The sequence below is a fragment of the Carassius auratus genome, chromosome 25 (genome assembly GCF_003368295.1).
Source record: "Carassius auratus strain Wakin chromosome 25, ASM336829v1, whole genome shotgun sequence".
In the NCBI taxonomy this organism is placed as follows: Eukaryota; Metazoa; Chordata; class Actinopteri; order Cypriniformes; family Cyprinidae; genus Carassius; species Carassius auratus.
Window position 1 is genome coordinate 14762360 of NC_039267.1, and position 26572 is coordinate 14788931.

Genomic DNA, 26572 nt, shown 5'->3' on the forward strand with positions numbered 1-26572 from the left:
CACGGATGCGAGGGCGGCGGGCGCGATTGGTCTTACCAGGATCATCCAGGGGCATGTCCACGGTCAGCTGGTCACTCACTCTGCCATACAGACCATTGGTGCACACGGCAACTACCTGCACCTTGTAACTAGTGTTGGCCACCAGGCCTTGAATGATCGCCCCCTGGTGGTGAAAAAAACTAAATTAATCACAATTGATTATCAGGTGTTTTTCAACTTCTAAAAGGTAAAATATGGAAAGTTGACTTTAACGATGTAGGCCTGATTTTCAAAATGTGTTCATTAATGTCTGATGCTTATGACAAAAAGTTTAATGAATTACCACATCCTGGTCTCCATCAGTCAAGTACTCTAAGGCCGATTCATCATCGCCCTGGGCCGGCCGGTAGGTGACTGAGTATCTCTCTATGCTCGAATCATAAACAGCCCGTGGCCTCTCCCAGATCACAATCATGCTGGTGTGATTATGAGGGTTGGCTTGCACATTCTCAGGCTCGGAACTACAAACTACAATAGCAAACACACACAAACACACAGTATAAAAATGAAGATTTTCCGTTGTTGTTTTTTTGTTAGTCACCAAAGCTTTATTAATTTAATCAAAATGAAAGCAAAACAGGAATATTCTGAATTAAATCTACAATTTAAAATATCTGTTTTCTATTTTAATATATTTCAAAATGTACTTATATACAGTATATATATATATATATGTACACTTGATGTGTAATGTTACTGGTGTATCCCCACCCATCAGCTTCTAACACAAGAGGGCAGAAAGCACCCGCAGAGGAAAAATCTGCCTACTTTCAGAATACTTAATACATTATTCACATTGTGTTATTTGGAAGTGGTCTGTGTCACTTGCAGTTTTAATTATTAGCTGTTCAATCATAACCTTAGACTTTAGAAGTTTGTTTGAGATTAATGCAAGACATGAGCTGTAAATGCAAGTGTTCATCCCCCATATGCAATTATGTCAGCATGGGGACGTTTGGGATGGAACAAACTCTACACTGAATGACATATGGAGTGAAGACAGCATTTAACATGACAGTAATTCAAAAATAGTAATAATTATCTTTCATACCAATAAAATGGCATAGAAAGACAATTAATATGTGTTAGAAAGTGACACAATTCTGTATTTATTCTACCACAATAACCCACACAAATACTATTTAGACACATATTACACACATAATTAAAAATGAGCTAAATTTAGATCAATATCAAAAATGATTATTGTTTGTCATAGGGTTAACAAAAAATATTTAATCTAATCTATACTCTTAAGGATTTCCCTGTTTGACTGGAAATCCCTTTTAAGTGAAAAGTAAAGGCTGATTTAGAAACCATACAGTCAGTTCACACTAACATCAGTTTTGGTCTGTTAGGTGTGAACAGTGTGAACTGGATCCAGTCTGTGCAAGTGAGGGGGCAAACACAAAGAGACAGTTTCCTAGCAACTCAAAACTGTTTTGATACATGACCCAGAGACACAGAGAGAAAAAGAGAGAGGAGCAGAAAGATTGATGTGACCGAACAGTGGTGGGAAAATCTTGTTAATACTGTGAGCACAGTGAAGAGAGGTTAAGCAAATCTGGTTTGTCTGGCTGCTTTTGGCTTTACGTTCCCGTTTTGTGCTATTCTGAGTCTGCAACAGTCACTTATATGAAGGATCAGAATATATATATACACAAACACTTACAGGAAAACTGCAAATCCAACAAAGAATATCAATAATCTAAACTGATGAGAGTAAATAATGGCCCTTTAATCTTTTTAAGCACATTGCCACCCTCACGTTTAATTTTTCCCAAGGTTTAACTGAAGACATAAGTAACCAGACAGTCTTTACAACATAATAATGCAGCATTAAAGGTTGTAAAGGACATTCCCCAGGCACTGATTTAAGCTTAGACACAGGTTGGAGCATATCTGTGTTTGAAAGGACACAAGTGGCACATTTTCCATTGCCGATGGCCACTGTAAAAACAACTCCCACGTGCCAGTTCACCCTGTAGCGGAGGAATTTGTAATGAGGGCATCGATGTTCCACCAACGATCTGCTAAAGCGGAAAGACTGAGAGCAAACCAGTTCAGATCTGTAAGTGGTTCTTTAAAATAAACAGGTTGGACTGAGCTAGATTTGTGAAACATGAACAACATTACAGTACCGTGCAGCTATATTTTTGAAGAGGCATGTATTATTGTCAAATATATATATATATATATATATATATATATAAATATATAAATTAAATATACATTTTGGTTTAATTTAGGCAGTGTTCATTTTTAACTTACAGCTTAAATAATAATGATTAAATTATTACAATAATCTAGAAATTGTAGATTAGAAATTAGAAATTAGAAATTGTAGATTAGAAATTAGAAATTAGAAATTGTAGATTAGAAATTAGAAATTAGAAATTGTAGATTAGAAATTAAGTTCTAAAGAGGCACTGTTTGCCTCAAAAACCAGTGACAGTTGTAAATATTTATGCAATAATTAAATAAGTAAGGCCTTTTTTCTTTTACTTTTTTTTTTTTTTACTTAAATCTGTTTATTTGTAATAGCTTTATATAAAACAGCTGTGAAATAAGTGGGAATCATCCATAAAGGGTCATGAAAGCATTGTGTATGGCTAAAAATGGGCCAAATCTCTGTCTGTGTTTATATGTAGAAAGTAGGAAAATGTCTGGAGGGCTTCATCGTATAAAAATAGAAACCTTATTTAATTGAGAAGCAGTTGTTTGGGATTAGAATCATGTTGGAGGCTAATTGGATCCATGACCCTAAAACTGCCTGAATGCTTTAAGACCTTAAGAGTGAATGATTCCAGACACACACTCCCCTAGTCTGTTTATGCGTGTGTAAGTGTTTGTGAAGCACGCACTAGGAGTGTGGACCTCCTCGACGCCAGTGTAGGATGAGAAGACTTGTCCCATAAATTGCTCCTGCTGCTCTCTGTAGTTATTCTGCAGATAGTCCATAAGCATGACATATCCAGACTGCTGCATGGTCATCACCTCACAGAACATCTCCAGCTGTGGACACACACGGTGACACAGATTAGACAAGAAATCTGGAAACAAACCTGGTTCTGTCATCTGAAGGGGTCTAGAAGCAGCTAGTATTGTCATATAAAATAAATACACCTCATACTACCTTCATAAGTCTGTCCACCATGTTGATATTCAGAGTAAGAGTATCTTCCAACTGATATTGACAACCATTTAACAAACAAGAAGTTCCATTTATTTCTAAGTAAACGTGCATTAGACAGATGTGTTTGATTATTGCACAAATGTCTTCCACATGCTGTTCTTAAAAAGTTAAGATTGATTTCTGAATAAACCAGTGTTAATGAACTAATTGGTTGAGTAAATGATTTAATGACTCACGCGTGAAGCAAGATTTATCCGTTGCTGAATGAATTAACGTTATTGAATTAATTGGTTGAGTTAATAATTTAGTGACTCACACGTTGACTCCAATTTGCATACTATCCGCCCTAAATAATATTCAAAATTACAAACTTGAATACCTTTTATGTTGGATAGTATGCAAATCGGGATGCAGGTGTTTTTGAACGTATCATTTGAGAGAATCGAACGACTCTCATAAGTACAGACTTGTCTGTTCCTGAATGAATCTGTGAAAGAATCTGTGAATTGGTTGAGTGAATGATTCATGCACTCATGAAAACAAACTTGTTCATTCGTGAATGAATCAGTGTTATTAAACGAACTGCAGAACCTGATTTTACCAAGTATGACATGTTCCTGGATCAATATCTTTGTTGACCCTGGAACAACATTGTGATTAACTCATCAGACTTGAAGAACCAGTTTATTAAGTTGGCTTGAGAGAGCCAACTTACTGATATTGTATTTAAACTTCTTATTATTATTCTTCTGAGACTAAAACTTTTGACTGCTACTCCTCCTAGAGCTTTAACTCTACAAACTCCAAACTCAGCCCAGCTCTTCAGACTGATCTGAAGTTAGTTGCTATATCTTTTTAGACTGATCGGACTTAGACTTTTCATAAAACTGAAGATTAAAAATCATAAAAACTCCCATAGACTTACATTGAAAAGCCTCTGCTCATCTGAACATTCCGTCAAACTCCAACTGTCAAAAATTCAAATCTAAACACACTGAAGCCCATTAAACTCATAGTCTATGTACTATGTACATATTGTATGTACTATTACTAACCCATTCAAACTCATCTATCATATCATATATATTCATCTATCTATCTATCTATCTATCTATCTATCTATCTATCTATCTATAATCAAACTCTATCTATCTATCTATCTATCTAACTGTTTCTATCTATCTATAATCAAACTCATCTATCTATCTATAATCAAACTCATCTATCTATCTATCTATCTATCTATCTATCTATCTATCTATCTATCTATCTATCTATCTATCTATCTATAATCAAACTCATCTATCTATAATCAAACTCATCTATCTATCTATCTATATTCAAACTCATCTATCTATCTATATTAAAACTAATCTATCTATCTATCTATCTATCTATCTATCTATCTATCTATCTATCTATCTATCTATCTATCTATCAAACTTCTCTATCTATATTAAAACTAATCTATCTATCTATCTATCTATCTATCTATCTATCTATCATCAAACTCATCTATCTATCTATCTATCTATCTATCTATCTATCTATCTATCTATCTATCTATCAAACTCATCTATCTATCTATCTATCTATCTATCTATCTATCTATCTATCTATCTATCTATCTATCTATCTATATTCAAACTCATCTATCTATCTATCTATATTCAAACTCATCTATCTATCTATCTATATTCAAACTCATCTATCTATCTATCTATCTATCTATCTATCTATCTATCTATCTATCTATCTATCTATCTATCTATCTATTCAAACTTATCTATCTATCTATCCTAGCAACATGCTAGTCATGCTAAAAATCATGCTAGCAACATGCTAGCAACATGCTAGTCGCATGCTAATCATGCTAAAATCATGCTAGCAACATGCTAATCATGCTAAAATCATGCTAGCAACATGCTAGTCATGCTAAAAATCATGCTAGCAACATGCTAGTCGCATGCTAATCATGCTAAAATCATGCTAGCAACATGCTAATCATGCTAAAATCATGCTAACAACATGCTAGTCGCCTGCTAATCATGCTAAAATCATGCTAGCAACATGCTAATCATGCTAAAATCATGCTAGCAACATGCTAATCATGCTAAAATCATGCTAGCAACATGCTAATCATGCTAAAATCATGCTAGCAATATGCTAGTCGCATGCTAATCATGCTAAAATCATGCTAGCAACGTGCTAGTCATGCTAAAAATCATGCTAGCAACATGCTAGTCGCATGCTAATCATGCTAAAATCATGCTAGCAACATGCTAATCATGCTAAAATCATGCTAGCAACATGCTAATCATGCTAAAATCATGCTAGCAACATGCTAGTCGCATGCTAATCATGCTAAAATCATGCTAGCAACATGCTAATCATGCTAAAATCATGCTAGCAACATGCTAATCATGCTAAAATCATGCTAGCAACATGCTAGTCGCATGCTAATCATGCTAAAATCATGCTAGCAACATGCTAGTCATGCTAAAAATCATGCTAGCAACATGCTAGTCGCATGCTAATCATGCTAAAATCATGCTAGCAACATGCTAATCATGCTAAAATCATGCTAGCAACATGTTAGTCGCATGCTAATCATGCTAAAATCATGCTAGCAACATGCTAATCATGCTAAAATCATGCTAGCAAAATGCTAGTCGCCTGCTAATCATGCTAAAATCATGCTAGCAACATGCTAATCATGCTAAAATCATGCTAGCAACATGCTAGTCGCATGCTAATCATGCTAAAATCATGCTAGCAACATGCTAATCATGCTAAAATCATGCTAGCAACATGCTAATCATGCTAAAATCATGCTAGCAACATGCTAATCATGCTAAAATCATGCTAGCAACATGCTAGTCGCATGTTAATCATGCTAAAATCATGCTAGCAACATGCTAGTCGCATGCTAATCATGTTAAAATCATGTTAGCAACATGCTAGTCGCATGCTAGAAACATGCTAATCATGTTAACATCATGCTAGCGACATGCTAGTAACTTGCTAATCATGCTAGCGACATGCTAGTAACTTGCTAATCATGCTAACGACATGGCTAGTCACTTGCTAATTATGCTAGCGACATGCTAGATACCTTGCTAATCATGCTAAGTACATGCTTGTCACATGATAGTCACTTGCTTGTAATGCTAACAATATGTTAATCACTGTCATTTTTATACTTCTTAAACTTAAATCTTTTTAAACTTTTTAAACTTTTCAAATTTTCAAACTATCTATCTACCTATATATCTATCTAACTATCTATCTCTCTATCTATCTATATATCTATCTATCTATCTATCTATCTATCTATCTATCTATCTATCTATCTATCTATCTATCTATCTATCTATCTATCTCTCTATCTATCTATATATCTATCTAGCTATCTATCTATCTTCTGACTGTGTCTATCTATCTATCTATCTATCTATCTGTCTATCTGTCTATCTATCTATATATCTCAGACTGAAAACCATCAAACTTAAAACTTTTTAAACTTAAACTTTTCAATCTTTTCAAACTTTTCAAACTTTTCAAACTTTTTCAGACTTTCTGGTCAGGCTTTCTCAAGCCAACTTAAAGTTTGTCTTGACGAACTTTTTTATCTAGTTGTTTTTGTGATGTTTAGGCTTAGAATCAGTGTTTGGTGCTTGTACATCAGTGTCATTCATCTGTCATATTTTTAAGAAATACTAATGGTTAAGGTTATTTAGGTGTAGGGATACGGCCAAAACTAAATTTTTGGATTAAAATGTTCCAAGGTCAACTAAATATGTTGATGATTCAGTTTATATACTATCAATTCTAAATAGCATTCAAAATGACTAATCTCAAATACCATATAGGGTGAACAGTATGCAATATGGGCCCCAGATGTTTTTGAACAAATTGGTTTAGTGAATGATTCAGTGACTCACTCATGAAGACAGACTTGTGTGAATCTGTGTTTTTGAACAAATTGCTTGAGAAAATGATTCACTTACTCACTCATTATGAAAGACTTGTTTGTTCCTGAAAGAATGAATGTTTCTGAACGAATTGGTTAAGTAAAAGATTCAGTGACTCACTCATATAGACTCATAAAGTTACTTTGCGCCATGTACTGGCATATCAATGTAACCTGCATATGCTACACAGACGAATACACAGACTGACAGTAACGTAAATGATAATACAAATTTAATAATATAAATTGTAGTAAAGTAGTAAAGATGTAGTAAAATAGTAGTAATAGTAATAAAGATGATGTAGCTTACAGGTAATGATAAACTGCATTATGAGGCATAAACCTACCTTCCTAAAACATAACTATTGAATACATCACAAAAACTACACACAGCACAAACACAGTGTAGCCCCACGGCGAGACGTCCACTATTGTGTTCAGACATCAAAGCTGCTCTTTAATGTGTGTGACTCAATGTCATTCCTATTGTGACGTCAACAGGTGTGGGTTTGTTACCTTGCGGTACAATTCCCGTTTCACCATGTGTTTCGACTGTAGCTTGTATCGACTTGCAAGTCACTCGAGGGCAATAGCCCCAGACTGAATGACACACAACACAAAGGCCGTATTTAAGCATTTACAGTCTTTTGTGTGACGTGTAACTCTACGCTCGCTCCCTCTAATTCCATTTAATGACAGCTTGCTTTTGAATGTGTGCCATCCAACATTACAAATAATAAAAAAAGTTGTTGTCTTCCTCTTTTCGAGGGAGTGGGTTCCTTTTTGAGTGAACTTTAGTATTTAGTGCCAAAAGCACAGCTAATGTTATAATTATTGGACAGGACTAAACAGATTTCTAAGAAATCAAATGTCAGCTCTAATGCAAAAACATACGCAGGAAACTAAACAGACCACATCGTCAAACTAAGATAACACTCTGAATTCTCATTAGTATTTGTACCATCATGTTTGGGCTTGTGTGCCAGTTCTAGCTAATTGTTTTTAGTTGCTTAGAGCGTGTGTGTTACATTATTATTGCGAATTAGACGCCAAATGACAAATAGACACCGCAGTCACAATATCAGTCCAAGTGAAGATGTCCTCAGGGTTTTTAGGTAGGACAATTCCCTTTTTGGCAGTGAAATACCTGTTTTAGGTTTTGAATTATTCATTGAATTTGTCCCAGACAAAACAAGGTAATTTTCATTATTTATAAATGAAATGTGTTTGTGGATAAAAACAATTGTTATCAGCAGTGTTCGGTCTCATTTTTCAATCTGTCAGCACATGGAGTCTGTCTCCACTGTTTGTCATGTCAAAGCCTTAAATAGGAGTTCACCCACAAATGTTGTCCCAAAACCCGTATGACTTTCTTTCTTTCAGTGGAACGCCACATGGAAATTTTACAGAATGAGCTGGCCACTCTTTTCCAAGCAGTTGTAATACAACTGAAAAATCAAAATACAAGTATTATAAAAGTAGCCAATTCAAAGAAAGTTTGGACATATGTCAAGATGCCTTCAGAAGATCTGGAATATGGTGCAGGGACCACTTTAATGATGCTTTATGTCCTTTTTTAAGCTTGAAAGCCTTAGATGAGGACAGATTGTTCAATTTTGGGTGAACGGTCTCTTTTAGTCTGAACATAACCCATTCAATTCCAGAAACATATGCTAGTAGGTCACTGCTCTAAAACTGTCCATTATACTGACCTGAACATCTGAGATGGTCACAGTGTTTTTGAAGACGATCCACTCCACGGTCTCAGAGCAGGGTGGGGTTGTCAGAGAGCCGTTATAGATGAAGTACTTCTCTATGGAGTTGGGCAGGAGACCCTGCAGAGTGAACGGAGAGATGGGGCCACTCTTTCCTGACAAGAGAAAACAGGAATAGTTCAACTGGAAATGACAATTGTGTCATTATTTACACAGCTTCATGTCATTCCAAACTCATATGACTTGCTTTCTTCTGTGGACAAAGGAATTTTGGTCAGCTTGTCAAAAAGACAATCTATCTTATGACTTCAGAAGACTTGGAATATGGAGCATAAATCAAATGGACCACTTCTATGGTGCTTTTTCACCGCATAGTTTTGGAAACTAGCCAGCAGGGTCGTTTCTAAAAAGCCAATTTCTCCCTTGGGCCGTTTTCCTGGATGCGTTCTCACTTGTAAATATACTGTATGTATGCAGACTGCACATACCATAACGGCTGACACTGTTGACTGCATCAGCGATGGCCATGTAGTTTTCATTATCTTCAGTGCTTATCTGTGAAGAGAAACATTAAAAAAATCAAGAAAATTTAGCAGGTACATGATACTTGATAGGTTACAGTGGGGGAAACATTGTGTTAGCTGATGCTAACTGGCTAGCTAACTAGCTACCTAATGCTAACTTGAACATTTTTAAATATAAAATCCAAATATTTTTATTCAAATAACTAGTTTGATGGAAAAACAAAGTATTTGATGTTCAGAACAGAATAAGGACAGTAATTGCCCATAGCCCCCTCTGTTTTTTTTTAGACTGTGTTTGAAAAAACAACAACAATTATGTCATTCTGAAAATATAATTATATTTTTATTGAATAACACATACTCTCTATCTACAGGCCCTACTGTTCTCTTAACATATATAACTAACTGTGATGTTCTTATTAAGGAAAATTTGATCATTTACTGTAAAATCAGTATTCTCTCCCGTACATCACCAGTGTAAGCTTCATTGTGAATAGTTCATATATCTGCTTTCAAAATAAGACATGTTCATACAAGCTACACTCTCGAACAGTAAACTGACAAAACAACACAATATACACAAGCACACGACTTCATGAAGTATAGCAGAATATCCTCAGGGAAAACCTACATATTACGAAGATTAAGCAGCACATTATCATTAAGTCCTGTCAGTCGTCACCATCAAAACATCCGTGTGAAGACGAGGATTTCTGTAAATGCTCTGTACCTCAGGCTAAATGCTGGGCAGGGGTGTGGTGAGGTTTCGAAGAGCGCCTAACCCTGTCTAAGATGATCAATTTGATGGAGTGACTCAATAAAGTTCAACACATAAAGAAAGAATGTATGTTTGGGGAGAATCAGCAACGCCACAATATACAAATAATGAAAATCTCTTCCTTCTGTTTCTAATCTAAGACATGATTAAAAAGAGGGATTGAGTTTGTTTTCTTAGTTAACTAGACATGTTTTGTTTACAGGGTTAGAATAATAAGCTTAATTCAAAACAATAAAGAAATTGCTGAAATATACGTATACATAGAAAGCATCCATCCTTACCTTAAACAGCACGGCCAACGCTGTGATCTTTCCTCCTGCGCTGAGGGCCTCGTCGAGGCCACTGAAAACATCTGCATCGTAACAGTATATCTGCATCTGCACCAGAAACAAAAAATATCTAATCGGCATTTGTATACATTCACTCTTCCAGTGAAAAGTAAGAGATAATGTGCTTTCAGATAATCGTCAAATAACTGACTGTATATTATCCTCCTTCTTATTATGCAGTGACTTAAAGGGGCGGGGAAATGCTATTTCATGCATACTGAGTTTTTTACACTGTTAAAGAGTTGGATTCCCATGCTAAACATGGACAAAGTTTAAAAAATTAAGTTGTATGTTTGAAGGTTTGTCACAAGTTTCTGAAAGTTTTTTTCGAGTATGGTTCTGTGTGACGTTAGATGGAGCGGAATTTCCTTATATGGGTCCTGAGGGCACTTCTGCCGGAAGAGCGCGCACTCCCTTGTAGCACAGCACTGAGAGCACAGACATTCACTGATCAGAGCGAGAGACCGAAATGTCACAAAAGAAGTGTGTTTTTGGTTGCCAGGGCAAGACAACCCTGCACAGATTACCCCAAAAAAAACTGCATTAAGGGACCAGTGGATTGAGTTTATTTTTACAGAGCATCAACGGAGTTGTGCAAGTGTTTTTGTTTGTTCCCTGCATTTGTTTATTTTACAAACAAGGCCCAGTTTGACGCCGGATTTGCATATCGTTTATTTCTTAAGGATGATGCAGTCCCAACGAAAAAGGTTCACGATCGTGTGTTGGAACCGCAGGCGGTGAGTAAAACTGCTTCAGATATCTCTGTGTTGTTAACTTAGCTACCCGCGCGTAAGCACATCAAGTAAACAACATGCGATGTTGTCATCAAACTGCACTTTCCACATGTACAGCTTAAAAAAATAAATAAATAAAAATAAAAAGACGACATAAAGTGGAACTTATTCATTTTCCAAAACCGCTATGCAAATATATACAGTTTCAGTACATACCACATAGAGACGTTTTTGCTGATGCTGCTCTTGTTAAATTTCAGCCTCTGGATCTGAGTCTGGATCATTAATATACGCTGAATCTGACTGTTAGCCATAGTTTGTTTTGGATGATGTTTTTTTCCTCACGGTAATGTCACAGCTTCCAAACGCTCTCAACTCAAAAGCCTACTGGTGCTAGGGGTGTGACGGTTAGTATATAACCGTGAGACCGGCGGTTATAGTTGAACACCGTCATTAGAACTCTATAACCGCCAAAACCGTGTCATTAAAAAAATTTTTACAAACATTTTTTATCAAAAATTATTTTCATTTTTTAGATAGGATCATAAGATGCGCAATATATTGGGAGACATGGTTTTTACCACTTAATAAAGTTTTGTAAATCGTCAGACATGATATTTACCACTTCATAAAATTTTGCTTTGTAGAAAACCTTTCTTAAAAACGAATTTCGTTTTGTACTAATTTTATCTTAATTTTAATAAATGTTTCATCAACCAATTGCATGTATTTTAATAAATAAAAAGCAAATATAGCAGACAATGATAACCGTGACATGGAAGCACCAGCGCGCCGCGTTCACTTGCACTGCACTGTGAACTAGAGCACATCTCATCGTAAATGAAACTCAGGGTAGGCCTATGCTTCATACATTAGCATTAAATATCTTTGCTGCATCCTTTCTAGAACAGACAATGGCTTTTTTTGCGGCTCGCATCAGCAAAGCATTGCATCGCAAAACAATCTGTGGATGGCGGGCGGGTGCGGCTTTGAAATTTGCTCAAAAAACGTTGGTGCGGATGATGAGTTTTGTGACAGATCTCCTTAATAAACGGAGGTCTGAAATCTCTGCCCCTTTACCGATCAGAGTGGCGCTGATACGGAGTTAACCCACTATCTCCAAGAACAACCAATTGACTCTACGGCAGATCCACTAATCCCCCCCCCCCCCCCGAGGGTTATGTTATGGACCGTCACTTTTGACTTTCGTCATAACCGTCATCACCAATTCTGAAAACGGCACACCCCTAACTGGCGCTCGTGATTCTTTAGCTCCGCCCACACGTCACGCCTCCAGCCGCTCGTGTTTTTCCGGGAAAAATCGGTACAGACTATCTTTCTCTTATGAATATAATAAAACTAAAGACTTTTTGGAGTTATGAAGGATGCAGTACTACTCTATAGGTACTCAAGATTAACAGGATATTGAGTGAAAACGAGCATTTCACCCCCCCTTTAATAAATAATCACAACTAAAATAAATCAAATGAAATAAATATAATAAATTAAAGAAATAAAATACAAAAAATTAAATAATTATATAAACAAATAGACATATAATAAATAAATTACAAAGAAAAACAGACAAAATACATGTAAATTAGAATTGACATTATTTTGTTATGTGAAATACCTCCAGGGGGAATTTTTCACCGTTGAGGCCGTGCTCCGACCCATCAGAGGAGGCATTGCACAGGCCCCAGTGGAAAGTGATACGTCCCACCTTAAACTTGGACCTGAGACCCCCTCCACTCACAAAAAAATCTCCTCCCACATCAATGGCCACTGGAGACAAATAACACATTACAGAAACGAATGGTCAATGTCTATTAACATCAAGTCAGATTTGGATCTTTTGCACAAAAGGGTTGATATTAAAAAAATATAGCTGTTCTCACCTGTTTTCCCGTCATTCTTTACTATAGTGGACTCTAATGTCTTTTCCGCCCATCCCTCTAATCTCAGCTTCTGATATTGAATCTTGACCTGCGCCAGGCTCTCCTCAATGTTTATTGGTGATTGTTTGGCATTGTTGCATGACGGGTATTTCTTTGCCCAGTTATTTTGGTTTAGAGTTCCTGTGGGAAATGGAGTTCAATTGGATAAATAAAGCCATTCATAAATGTCAGAAGATGATCCTCTGTGCTTCAGTACAAACACAGGTGCATCATTAGACATGTAGTGGTTTGCTGGTGGGTTAATCTGAGTCCTCTCTCTGGAGGACCCTACAGCACAAAAACAAAGCCCATGAACCAGGTCACCAGCAGTTCTAGGTCACTGCCATTAGCATATCAATAGCTGCATTACACCCCCGGCTGAGTCAAAAACACTGGTGTACAGTAGAATGCAGTACAGTTGAGTCAAATACAGCAGAACATAGACATTACATGAATGAACAAATAAAAGTTTCAAAACCCTGTTATGTAAATTGTTTGGTAAAATCACCCTAATGCACAATCGTGAGTGGCTCATTGGTTGTTTTAAACATTTGAAACCATCATATTATTATTAGGTAACACTTCATTTTATGGACCAATACTCACTATTAACTAGCAAGCATATTACTAGCATATTGGCTGTTTATTAGAACTTATAAAGCACATACTGATGCCTTATTCTGCATGGCCATATTTTAAAGGGTTAGTTCACCCAAAAAATGTAATTCTGATTCATAAACAGATTCCAACAGTCAGCAGAAGTGAGAAAAAAGTGTTTATTACATTTGAAATCTGGATATTTATCTTACAAAAACGCATGGATTCACTACAGGGGGCCTTTTCACACACCCCCCCCCACCCCCCACCCCCCCATGTGAGGGACGTTTTATTACAGATGCACACACTTTATTTCATGTCTTCTGAATTGTTGACACCCGTTTACCATATTGAAAGGCTTGTTTTCTGAAAGAAGAAAGTCACATTCCTAGGATGCTTCGAGGGTGAGTAGAAGATGGATGAATTTTCATTCTCGGGTGAACTAACCCTTTAAGTTCGTCCTATATCAAAAATCTGAGTAGCAATAACATGTTTCCATCATGTAGAACCACTGTTCATGAAAGTTCAGCCAAACTGTTATACTAACATATTAGCTAGCGGGTAAAATATAAAGTTAATTTACAGATATGATATCAGTTGCTGGCAGTTTAAGGATGGTCCTGTGTAGATCCCTGAAACTTACATTGGAGTAAAATCCCAATTGCAATCCCAGTTGCTTTTGTTATTAAGACCCTTTTGAATGCCGATGAACAATGTCCCATCTGCATGACCAGCGGACGCTATAAAGGCCCCTTTGTTGTGCCAGCCTCCATTGACACCCAAATCTGGTTTGTTGTGACGGGTCAAAGACAAGAGGTTTGAGGAGATGGATAACTTTGTCACTTATTATCCAAACTCAATAGATCATCTTTCCTAGACTAAACACATTTGCTCTGAAACTCTGAACTCCAGGCTGAAGATTCAGATCATCTTCCGAATCTTTTGTCAAAGAAACGATCTGTAAATCGTAGAGATCAGACGCTTAGTATCAAAAGTGAACAACAATAAGGAGAATATCAAATCTGGCCTACTTTCAGTAACAAAGTGAGACAGGGGAATTCTCCATTGTGCTAGAAACGGGAAAGAGCTGGAGATGAAAGGATGAGAAATACCAAATGTGTCACTGATGTTGTTTGATTTGATACTTCATCTCTTACCAAACATCAAGGGGCCATATAATAAAAAACACGACTTCTCCTGCTCCCCAGCTTACAAAAAGATTCTCTTCGAACATTTTGCTGACATTCCCCATTAAGTTATTAAACATTATTTCTGAATGTTCTGTGAATGTTTAAAACATCTATTTTTTAAATGTGTTTTTTTTATTTACTTGGTTAAATGAATATTATAGAAAACGTTAAAGTTGACCCAAAAATTAAAATTCTGTCATTAACTACTCACCCTCATGTTGTTTCAAACTCTGAAGACCTTCGTTCATCTTCACAACACAAATTAAGATTTTTTAATGAAATCCGAGAGCTTTCTGACTCTCCATAGACAGCAAGGATACTTACATGATCAAGGCTCAGAAAGATAGTAAGGAGATTGGTAAAATAGTGTGAAATGAAAAGAAGAAATTGTTGAATAAAGTCAACTTTTGTGGGGAAGCCGTGGCCTAGTGGCTAGAGAGTTTGACTCCTAACCCTAGGGTTGTGGGTTTGAATCTGGCTGGCAATACCATGACCGAGGTGTTCTTGAGCAAGGCACTGAACCCCCGACTTCACTGCTAAGCAAGAAGTGAAATATTTAGGATGTACTTTGGATGATAAATTAACTGGGGATAGTATGGCTGTTCAAGTTCATTCTAAAGTATGTAATCGAATAAAATTCTTAGGAAGACAGGCTGCTTACTTAGATACTCAAACCTTAAAAATGTTAGCTGGTGCATTAGTGCAAACACATTTTGATTATGCAGCAACTTTCTGGTATAGTGGCTCTACGAAACGAGTGAAAATTAAATTACAGACTGCTCAGAACAAGTTGTGTAGAATTATTCTATTCCTTCATCCACAAATGCATTTAAATACTAATCATTTTAGGGAAATAGGGTTTTTAAAAGTGGACAAGAGGGTCATTTTTCTTAAGTTGATGATGGTGTATAAAATATTACAGAGAAAAGTTCCAAAGTATTTGTGTGATTATTATGTTTTCATAAGAGATATTCATAGTTTTTCTACAAGGTCAAGGATAAACAATATATACTTGTGTCGGTATAAGAGTTTAAATGGGAAGAATTCGTTTTTGTATTCTAGCGCTGTTGCTTGGAATGAATTGCCTGATTGCTTAAAACAAATTCAAGAAGAAAGTTTTTTTAGAAGAGAAGTTAAAAAATTTCTTTTTAATGATGTTTGAGGTATTATATGATGATTTGTGTTGTTTGATCTCATTCCCATATGAACTGCTCGTACATTTTTGAATTCTGAGGACCACAATGGAAATAAGCCTATGGCTTTTTTGTGTATTTTATCCTCGACAGTTTCTTTTAAAGATGTGTATGAATTGGTCTTTTGGGCTTTATTGTACTTGTTTTAAATATATTGTCAAATAAATCAAATCAAATCAAATCAAAGACTGCTTCCTGGGCCCCACAGCATAAATGGCTGCCCACTGCTCCGGGTGTGTGTTCACAGTGTGTGTGTTCATGGTTTGTGTGTGTTCACTGCTGTGTGTGTGCACTTTGGATGGGTTAAATGCAGAGCACAAATTCTCAGTATGGGTCACCATACTTGGCTGAATGTCACATCACTTCCAAAAGTATTCTTGTATCTTCATAACATTATAGTTGAATCACTGACACACCATGGACTATTATATCCATGTCCTTACTACCTTTTTGGGCCATGAACGTTTCAGTTGTGTTGCTGTCTATGATATACTCTAACACAAAACTCCTTCCTCAATGCATGAAAACTAAAATGCTAATTGTTTTTAAATGGTCATTGTATTGACATTACAACCTTAAAATACAACCACTATAATACAACCCTCCAGATTTACCAATGCTATCTCACGACCAATTCGTACTTATTTTACGAGGTGGCTTATTCATACGAATTTGTACAGACCTCACTCGTACGATTTTATACGACCCCAGGTTAGGTTTAGGGGCGGGGTTAGGTGTAGGTCATTCGTACAAATTCATACGAATTGTGCAAATCGTAAAATACGTACGATTTGGCAACAATCGTATGGAATTTGTACGAGTGTGGTCGTACGAATTCGTACGAATAAGCCACCTTGTGAAAAATGTACGAAATTGCCGTGAGATCGGGTTGGATTTACAGAGACTTGTCCTGGGCGTTTTTACTTATTTCAAAGGCAATTACAGTGGATCATTTGCATAAAGTCGAAAAGGTGTGGCATTGAGAGCAGCCTAAACAGGATCAGAGAAAATTATGTAAAACTAAATTACTACAACCAAAAGTGTACAATATGTCTCCTAGAGCATCTAAAAATTTATAATTTGTCTTTTTAAACTTAGATTACACTGTGAAACACTATATTATAAAGACACTTAAGATTACATATTTCAAATCCAATAAAATCAGGCTTTCCACGGAATACTGGGACATAGCACAAAGTCTGTTTCAGCAGAGATGAACAACATAAAGCATCCACAACTTGGAGTCATAGTTCATGAAAGCCCAAACACACCCTGTAAACTATGATATGCATTGGCGGGGCGAGATCAGACAGGACCTGGCCGTATTTAGGCCATATTAACCCTGAAAGCCCAGTTAGGTACAGATGAGTTTAATCTGTGGCGTTAAGCCCTGCATGCTTAGACAAAGATGATCCCTAAACCTGCACTGGCATGGGGGAAGAGGGCACCAGCGCTTCAGTTCAGAGTGCATCTTTAGAAATTATGCCAGGCTTTTTATACTGAAGTCTAATGATCACTATGCAGAGATAAAAAACAATGTAAGTACAGTTCAAATTTAACACTCACCCGCGTATGACCAGTCTATGTTCTCTGAGAGTTTCTTCTGTGATCTGAATCCATATGCTTCTGATAGATCTGCTGAAAGAAATATCAGTTTATTCCATCAAAATGAATAAATATGCTTGCTTAATAAACTCAATAAAAAAGTAAGTATTTTTCATTTAGATTTTTTTTTTCATTACAAATTATATTTTCAGTAAAACAATTTGAATGGCAGTTAAAAAAAATATTTCGTAATACACATTGTTTCTATATATAATACGTTTTATAGATCCATTTAGCACTGGGTGAGAATATAATTTACATTTTTCAAAGATATAAAAAATATTCAAGAAGCTTAGTACATGTTATGCTCCCTTTGCTTTTATTTTAAATAATTAAATAATAATTATAAATAATGCATATATTAAAATAAATATTAATATTAATATAATACTTTTTTATTATATAATTTGATTAGTGACCTAGTGCTGAATCTTAAATATTTATTATTTATATTTATCGTAAAATTCATAAATCTCATTATTATAATTATTATTAGAATATGTTTTGAATTTCAGGAATGCCCATATAGTCATAGAAATATGAATATACAGTATTAATTGATTTTAAGCCAAGTTAAAACTGACAGATAGAGATCTTACAATTTTTAACCTTCTCCAATCCTTTGGATTTAAAACATGGCATTTTTAAACAAAATATGGCTGGCAAATATCATTTAAAATTTCAAATCAGCTATAAAACAATACAGCTTCTTCAAAAAGAGAGATCAATCTTTCAAATTCCTCTCGCAGCAGATAAATCATGTCATGACCTGCTGTGACCTGCTGTCTACCACAGACTGAGTGACGTCCTGAATGACATGTTTGGATTTATTCCAGTATTTATGGTTTGAAACACTGCAGTTAGGTTGTAATCCACCAAGGAATCCTATTGGGGAAGTGACAGTGCCAAAATCAAATGGCATAATAGTTTGATAAAAGCGATTATGCATCAGATTGTAAGAACAATATGGAAATCATAGAATGTGAGTTCAGGAGTTGAGCAGAAAGGAAACCTCTATTATTCTCTTTGTTTAGTCTTTTGCCCGGTGGTTTCATTCACTTGACTTAAAAACAGGTCTCTTTTATTGTCAGAAGGTCGTCACCCAGGACTTTAAGGTCACGCAGTAAAAGTTCATCCACAAAGTTCTTCCTCATAATTACTCCACTCTTTCACAATGTTGGTTTCCTGCTGATCATTTTTTGCCTTTTTCACTTTTAAACATAAAGTCCTCCAATTACATGCTATATAGGAGACAATACATCAAATCAATCCTTGTCGAAATACTACTGGATTCATTTGTCCCACAATTTCCACTTTTTTTTCTATTGAATCCTATCTGAGTATCAAAAGAACTTATTTTCCATTACATGTAATGGTGTTTTTAATTTCATTTTTTTTTTTTTTTTTTTTTTTTGCATTTCAAAGAAACATGCATTTTCACTATTTACTCTTTTTATTTCAAATACACATGCCAATATTTTTATGTAAAACAAAAAAATGAGTTATTATTTTTCCTTTTGTGTCCCATTGAAGTCGTATGGGTTTGGAACAATATTCATTTTCTTTCTTTTTTGGATTAATTATGTATTCTCTTAATACTCCAAAACTAGTAAACAAACTAGAAGCAGATGAAGTGGGAGCGGCATGTAAACTCTAAAAGCCTTCTGCCAATGCTCTAATTAGCAAATAATTAGCCTGCAAGCCTGGTGCATGTGGGTCGGACCTCTGATCCATAATTGTCCATAACTCAGTCTGTGCCGTTTCAGGCTCATCACTGCCGACTGACAAACTAAAATAGAACAAATTGGACAGACAGGACATCCTAAGGAGTCATTTATAACAGAGATGGAGACATTTTCTTTTTAATGACAGATTTGGTTTACTTTAGAATATAAATCCAGTTAAGCAGCCTTCTGAGTGATTTGAGCTAAACAAGCAATATTTATGATACCAGGGTCATTCCTGGTAAAGTACGGTAACAAACATGTCCTTTGAGTATTTAGTCCATACATACTCCATATTCAAATATGTAAAAGCCACCATACTACATATTCATTTGTAGATTTTATATGATATATTATAAGTGATTTGAAATTGTCAAGTGGCTAAAAAACTTACTATTATTTAAAATAATAGTAAAATCTAATACAAATAGAAACAATTTAAAAATAAAATAAAATAAATTCTGAAATCACTTTTTTTTTTTGAGAATTACTTTGTTGTGGAATTTGAACAATGTTAAGAAAAGTTACAGAGATTTCAGTCTTTCTCCATTCATGTAAATAGGAGCTGAACTGTATCCACTCAGAAAACAACTGTCCTAGATGACTACCAAGAGAACCGAGTTGCCTTTAAGACAGTCACATTTTGTCACTGCCCACTGTTTAATTCTAGGACTGATAAGAAAGTCTATTAACCTGTCAACAAGTTAAACTACGTTAAACCATATAATCCCTCTATTTCTTTTAAGCCACAATTGTTTTTGGTTCCAGCAGTCTACTGCCAAACCCGACCATGTTAATGCTTTTAAAGGCTGAAAGAAACCTCCCTAAAGAGGGCCCTATCCCTTGGGAGAAAGGCTTTGACATGAAACACCTTTACACCTTTAGTCAGGATACCCTACACTGAACAGGCTTGTCGAGAGAAACTACCCGCCTATTCAATAGCAACAGAAGTACAGTCTTGGCTCATCTTTCTGTTGGCTTTTGTTGGTCTGTCTACACACTGGTTTTGGTCCTTTCAAGACAGTTTGTGCACCTGTTAGGCCATACAAACCTCTACACACTTTTACAGTGTATCAGAGAGCCACGTCTAGCCATACATGCTAATTATAGCTCACCCCGGGGTTTAGCTTTACTGAACTAATTTAGCATGCTCTGGGAATATTGATAACAATGAAGCATATTTTGTTTCTTTAGATTACCATGATAGAAATGACTATGGTGACCACAATTTGTGCCAAAATACAATTGATAGAGTTACTGATTGTGTAACCATGAAATAGAAGTACACTTTAGCATATTTTTTATAAAGAACACTTAACACAGACATAATATACTCAAGTGTGAATAATACTGTAATGTACATGTTAGGATATTTGTAATTAATTGAAAATGATTTATTTAAAACTGCCGAATGTACCTTCAATTAGCTAGCTTGTAAGCGTAGAGCTAACTAGTTTAGAAAAGGATTAAATATGGAATAGCATAGCTACTAGCACACTGCTCATACTATTTCTGCCAGTTACTTTACTTAACAAGTAAGATCTATGCTAAGCTAGTAGGCTAAGCTGTTAGCTTGCCAATTGAACAACCCGCCAACCATTTAACAGAATTATGGCAAAAACTTTAGCATGCTAGTTTGCTGTTCCAACTTCAGCCAAGCTAAGTTTCAAATGGAGAGCAAAGAAAAACTTTTTTTACATTTAAAAATGCCTTATGTTTTGGTGAATTTTCCCTTTAAGTAAACCCTTACAAAAATTAACAATGGTTTTACTGTTGTACCTTGTTTTTTGTTGTTGTTTTTTTGGCATACAGTAATTACCATTTGTATAACCACAGTTTTACTAGAAATACCATGGTTAAACTATGGTTAGTGTAGCGAAACCATAATTTGTGTTTACCATGGTTTAACTATAGTAATCATTGTTCTGGGGGGAGGGGGGGTTATTTGCAGTAAGACCATGGTTAATTTTTATAAGAGAAAGAAAAGTTTTATAAATAGTGTAATTTAAACAGGAAATTTTAAAATTGGCTAGTTAATAGGAGCAAGATCACGTAGAACAAAAATACAAGAGAACAGCTACAACATCATCAAGTGCTTGTATTTGATCCTGTAGCTGCAAGGAGCCGCACTGAAACTTGAGCCACTTTGAAAACCACACAGGTAAGAATAACAAAGGAAAATAAATTATGAAAAAGCTCTGAAGTCAGCAGAGAGGCAGACATTCACTAGCTTCTCCTCGCTGAACTGCGCCCATGTCTGTTCTCATGGCCTGCCCCATTCACTGTATCAATGCAAACACAACAATGAGATCAGTGGCTCAGCCGTGAGAGCCACGGCGGGACTGCCGGTCCATGCATTGTGACGCCTTGCTGCCTGCCTGATTGCTTTTGTCTGACAGGACCCGTATTCCCTTTCACCCAATGAACAGCTCTCATGTGAGCCAAGAGCTTTACACATGGGCTTGATTTCCTGGTACATGGTGTAACAGAGAGTAAATGAAATACAACAAGGACCTGTTGCATAGTAGACAACCAGGCGAGGAGGTTTGGTTACTCTGAACTGTTCTCAAATGTTTTGCAGACATTTCTCTAATGAAGTTCAATAGATTATAATAAGCTTTTATGAAGCTGTAAACATACATATAATACATTGGTTTTTATAACCCACTTGCCTTTCATCTTTACAAATTACAATAGGTCAAAGGTCTTTATATATATATATATATATACACTTTTGTGGTGGAGCAATAGTTTAATAAATACAACTGTTCACTCACTTCCGTCAACATACAGTATACAGCTATTTAAGCATATTTATGACAAAAAAAACTTCCTTTAGTGAAGACATTTGAAGGTAACTCTCAGACCCACTTTAAAGAGCAGTTCATGCATCAAATATGAAAGGCTTTCTTTTTTTCTGTGTAACATAAAAACAATATTTGGAAAGATATCGCAGTGCTCAGTCCCTATAATGAATATCAAAGGGCTTTCATGTTGTTCAGACCCCGGTTATTGCAAATAGAGAGAATAATAATAGGTTTGTAATAGCAAACAGGTGAGTAAATGGAAAAAAAAAAACAGGCAAAGGATCTTGCCTCAAGATTTTTAGGTTCCATAAGAACCCGCAAAAGGATATGAAAGGACTGACATGAGGACTTTAAAGAAAAACGGCAACCAAGACAAGACAGAAAGGTTACAAGAGGTTAATGTTAGGAAGGTGACTCTTTGTTCCTTGCCAACCTAATGCATTAGGAACGAGAGAAGACAACCACTCCTTGAAGACATGTGCCAGAAGAGGACACTTCAAACCTCAGCTGTCATTAGTGAAATTAAAGGTGTAGAACCACACAACAGAGCCATCTCGAAAGATGAGACAGAAGAGAGCAGCACTCAAGATTAATCCCAGTCAATTTAAGGTGAGAAGAGGAAATCAAAGACCAAGAGGGGATTTTGTTCAAATCTTGCTGACAGGATGGCAGAAAAAAAATGTAGCAACTACTTACACTACTTCCAAATATATATGTACATATATACACACACACACACACACATAAATACACACACACACACACACACACACACACACACAGTTAGGTCCATATTTTTGAAAACTAACGCAATTGTTTATAATTTTGGCTATGTGTGAAACCAGAATAGAATTAAAATGAAACAATTAAGATAAAAAAGACTTTAAAGTGTAGACTTTAAGCTTTAAGGGGTTGAACAAAACAAAACAAAAATGTCAGGTGTTGTTTGTTTGTGGGTCTTTCTGCTTTTAGTTTTGTCTTCAGCGAGTGAAATGGATAGTCAGGTGGAGATCAGGAGATTGACCTGGCCATTGCAGAGTAATCCACTTTTTTACCTTCAAAAACTCCTGGGTTGCTTTTGCAGTATGTTTTGGGTCATTTTCCACTTGTACTATGAAGTGCCGCCCAGTCAACTTTGCTGCATTTGGATCTGGGCAGAGAGTATATCCCTGTACACTTCAGAATACATCCAGCTGCTTCTGTCTTCTGTCAGTTCATCAATAAACACCAGTAATCCAGTGCCCCTGGAAGCCATGCTCGTGACATCACACTGCTCCACCATGTTTCACAGGGACCTTAAGTAATTAAACAGTTACTGCATAATAATTTATGCAGTACTTAATAATTAAAACATACTGCAAAAGCAACCCAGGAGTTTTAGAAGTTAAAAAAGTGGAATATTCAAAGGATTACAAAGGATTCTCAACAAAATATTAAAAATGAAAATTGTATTTATGATTATATTTATTTGTCCAGTTACAACTGAGCCCCTGAATGCGGTGCATTAAAAGTGTGCTGTCCATAAAAAAGGTTGTTTTATGTTTAAGCTTTTTATGTTATATTTTGTTCAACCCCTTGAATTAAAGCTTAAAGTCTGTATTTCAATTGCATCTTGATTGTTTTCATTTTCTTTCTGGTGGCATACAGAGCAAAAATTATGAAAATTGTGTCAGTTTCCAAATATATATGGGCCTGATTATATACACTAGACACAATCAGTTTTTATTATTTTAGCTGTTGAAAAAATCATATTCAAGTTACAGTTACACGTATAATCATGTAATAACTACTCCTAATATAAAATATTCTACAGAAAAGTGTGTGTAAGTGTGTGTAGGATACACAGAATCTCTGTTGGAGTGTGAGATGTGATGCTGGTGAAGTGTGTGTGGGTAGAGGATGTGCTTTTAATTGCACTGTAATCTTGCTCCAGTGCATTCCAGCATCAACCCTGCTGTGTTACCTGATAAGACTGATGGCAAGCGGGTTCATCAAGGACAGGACATTAGTTGTAAGTGTGATTTATTTCTCATCATCCTGTGGCCACCTGGTATTGAATTAGCCACTATGTTTAGTAATGTTAAAAGCTGAAACAAAACTGAAAAATGTGCATCATTTATTAAATGTGTGCAACTTAAGTATAAAAATCTTACAATTATGCCTTATTAAAATGAATGAATATTATGGAAAAATACACGATTCACAAAAAAATGCGCTCCAGATGCAAAGTCAAATATCCAACATTTTCACCAAGAACTCAATGTTTACTAGGCCACAGTTACAACCTTATTTTTTTATTACCTTCTGCACGTATTTTAATTGCGCAACATGAAAAAAAATTTTTTTTAGAAGAAAATCTTTGTCTTTAGTGCTAGTGGCAAATTTTGTGACTGTGATCAACTATTTCTGTCCTTAGTAATATAATATCTCTATCAAAGTCGTTGATGGCATAGATTAGGATTAGTGCTTGATCATTGAAAAAAGATTGCTGTAATTTGGTTAGTGACTAAAGAACTTAATTATTGATTAAACGTCTCGAGTGTTATTAGAAGCTAATCGAATCAAGTCATGTTTCTGAGAAGCTGGAAAGAAAATGCCAGTAAAAAACATCTAAGCAAGAACAACATCCTGAGAAATGATCAACACAGATGCACATCCTGTATACAGAGCCATTCTCTCAGTAAAGAAAGAGCGCTGTACATCTGAGTCGAATCATTACAGCCAGATCTCCACATGTTCTGAGGCTTCATGAGGAACATAAGGAGTCTCTGATTTGGCATGAGCCAGCCTAGACAAAAATACATTAAATCTAAGGCCCACCAGCACACACTAAGAGCCAAAACCACAAACAGGGAAATGATTCATTTTCATTAGACATCAATAAGAGCATAAAGGTTAGGACTTTTAGGAATGTTTTAGCTTTTGGTCAAACTTCTCAATTTCCATTAATATTTCTTAAATATTACTATTATTATTTTTTACCTATAATATTATTTTCCAACAGACCTGAAATCAATTTCCAAGAAGCAGTGCTTTAGAATATTTCATAACAAGAACCAGAAAGCTCCAAATACTCTGTATGAGAGTATCTTGTACGGTGATTGATAGAGCAGTTTAATATGATGAATCTTAGCTAATTAGCTGGAGCAATGGGAGTTCCAAGAAGTGTGAGAGTCTTCTCCTCTCATCCAAAGCCAGAGATTACCCAAACAACCTAGTACATATTCAAAAACCATTACTACAGGTTGAATGAAAAAGGGGGGAGGATTTGTAATTGTTCTTTCACCTGCATCGGGCCACAGCGGTTTTCCCCGGGACATATGGTGCAGGCAGAGTGAACTGGATTAACGAGAATCAGCCCTAATTAAGGGACTCTGAAGATCTCCTGTTATTTCTTTGATGGCCCGGAGGACCCATGCGAGTAGTTACTTGGAGTGGTTTCCTAACTGAAAAGGGCATGGATTCTCAGATGGGGAAGACTCAGAGAGTATCCAGAGGACTGTCAACTGCTGCAGTGTCCTTGAGTTTTCATCTAAAATCTCAACTCTAATAGACGTCTATGAAGTCATCATCTGACTAATGGGAAACATTTTGGTTGGCTGTTCGTCTTTACCTCAGAATATTAATATTTTCATAATTGTTGGAAAATTATGAAATTGAATGTTCCTTTTTATTTGCATAACCAAGAAACAGCATAAGACTAACATAATGGCAAATGATGATCATATATCAAAATAAGGTCAAATGATGATAATATATGTAGAATTGCAGCTCTCAGAGGATATCATTAGAGGAAAGTAACTCATCACTGTCAAATACGCTTGTAAATCTTATAAGAGCCTTGATTGTGAGATAAGCTTTTGCCCTAGTCTTTGTCCCATTTGAGCCCAATCTGGGGGAGATCAGCAAACCACCCACAGCTCATCCACCAGCTGTCTCCTCCTCACCCAGATGTGGATCTGTGTCATCTGCTTGTAGAAGAGGAGACCTTCAGTGTTTCTGTGATCAGAACAGCATGTTTACATGACCTGCTAGTATCAAAGTCTGCATGTCTATTCAACAGCGTATAGATTGTCTTGTGATCAGTTCAGATTGCAATTAACCTTTGAAAGCCGACCCTTTCATCAGAGTTGACAGGCTCGTGGGCAGAGCTCCGACATCCTGCAAAGTTATGCTGTGGCAACCCAAGTTCAAGTCTTGATGAAGTAAAGTCTTTTTAACCTGACTTTTACTGGGTTTAAAGTGTTTTTTATGAGAAGTCAGTTCACTCAACAGCCTTATTCATAACTCC

General features: G+C 36.0%; 1 protein-coding gene across 6 annotated transcripts in view; it reads right to left on the bottom strand.

The window, feature by feature from the left end:
* LOC113043449 (receptor-type tyrosine-protein phosphatase zeta) overlaps positions 1 to 26572 on the bottom strand; it is a 54393-nt gene that overhangs the window by 21116 nt on the left and 6705 nt on the right. For 5 of the 6 annotated variants that reach the window (XM_026202856.1, XM_026202854.1, XM_026202857.1 and 2 more), the window contains 9 exons: positions 17712 to 17783; positions 13127 to 13306; positions 12862 to 13013; positions 10447 to 10542; positions 9352 to 9418; positions 8861 to 9018; positions 2904 to 3054; positions 323 to 507; positions 37 to 163 (listed from right to left, as the gene is read on the bottom strand). In XM_026202856.1, the coding sequence (XP_026058641.1) occupies positions 37 to 163; positions 323 to 507; positions 2904 to 3054; positions 8861 to 9018; positions 9352 to 9418; positions 10447 to 10542; positions 12862 to 13013; positions 13127 to 13306; positions 17712 to 17783 (1188 nt within the window). The remainder of the gene's footprint in view (positions 1 to 36; positions 164 to 322; positions 508 to 2903; positions 3055 to 8860; positions 9019 to 9351; positions 9419 to 10446; positions 10543 to 12861; positions 13014 to 13126; positions 13307 to 17711; positions 17784 to 26572) is intronic. The other variant, XM_026202855.1, reaches the window with a different exon arrangement.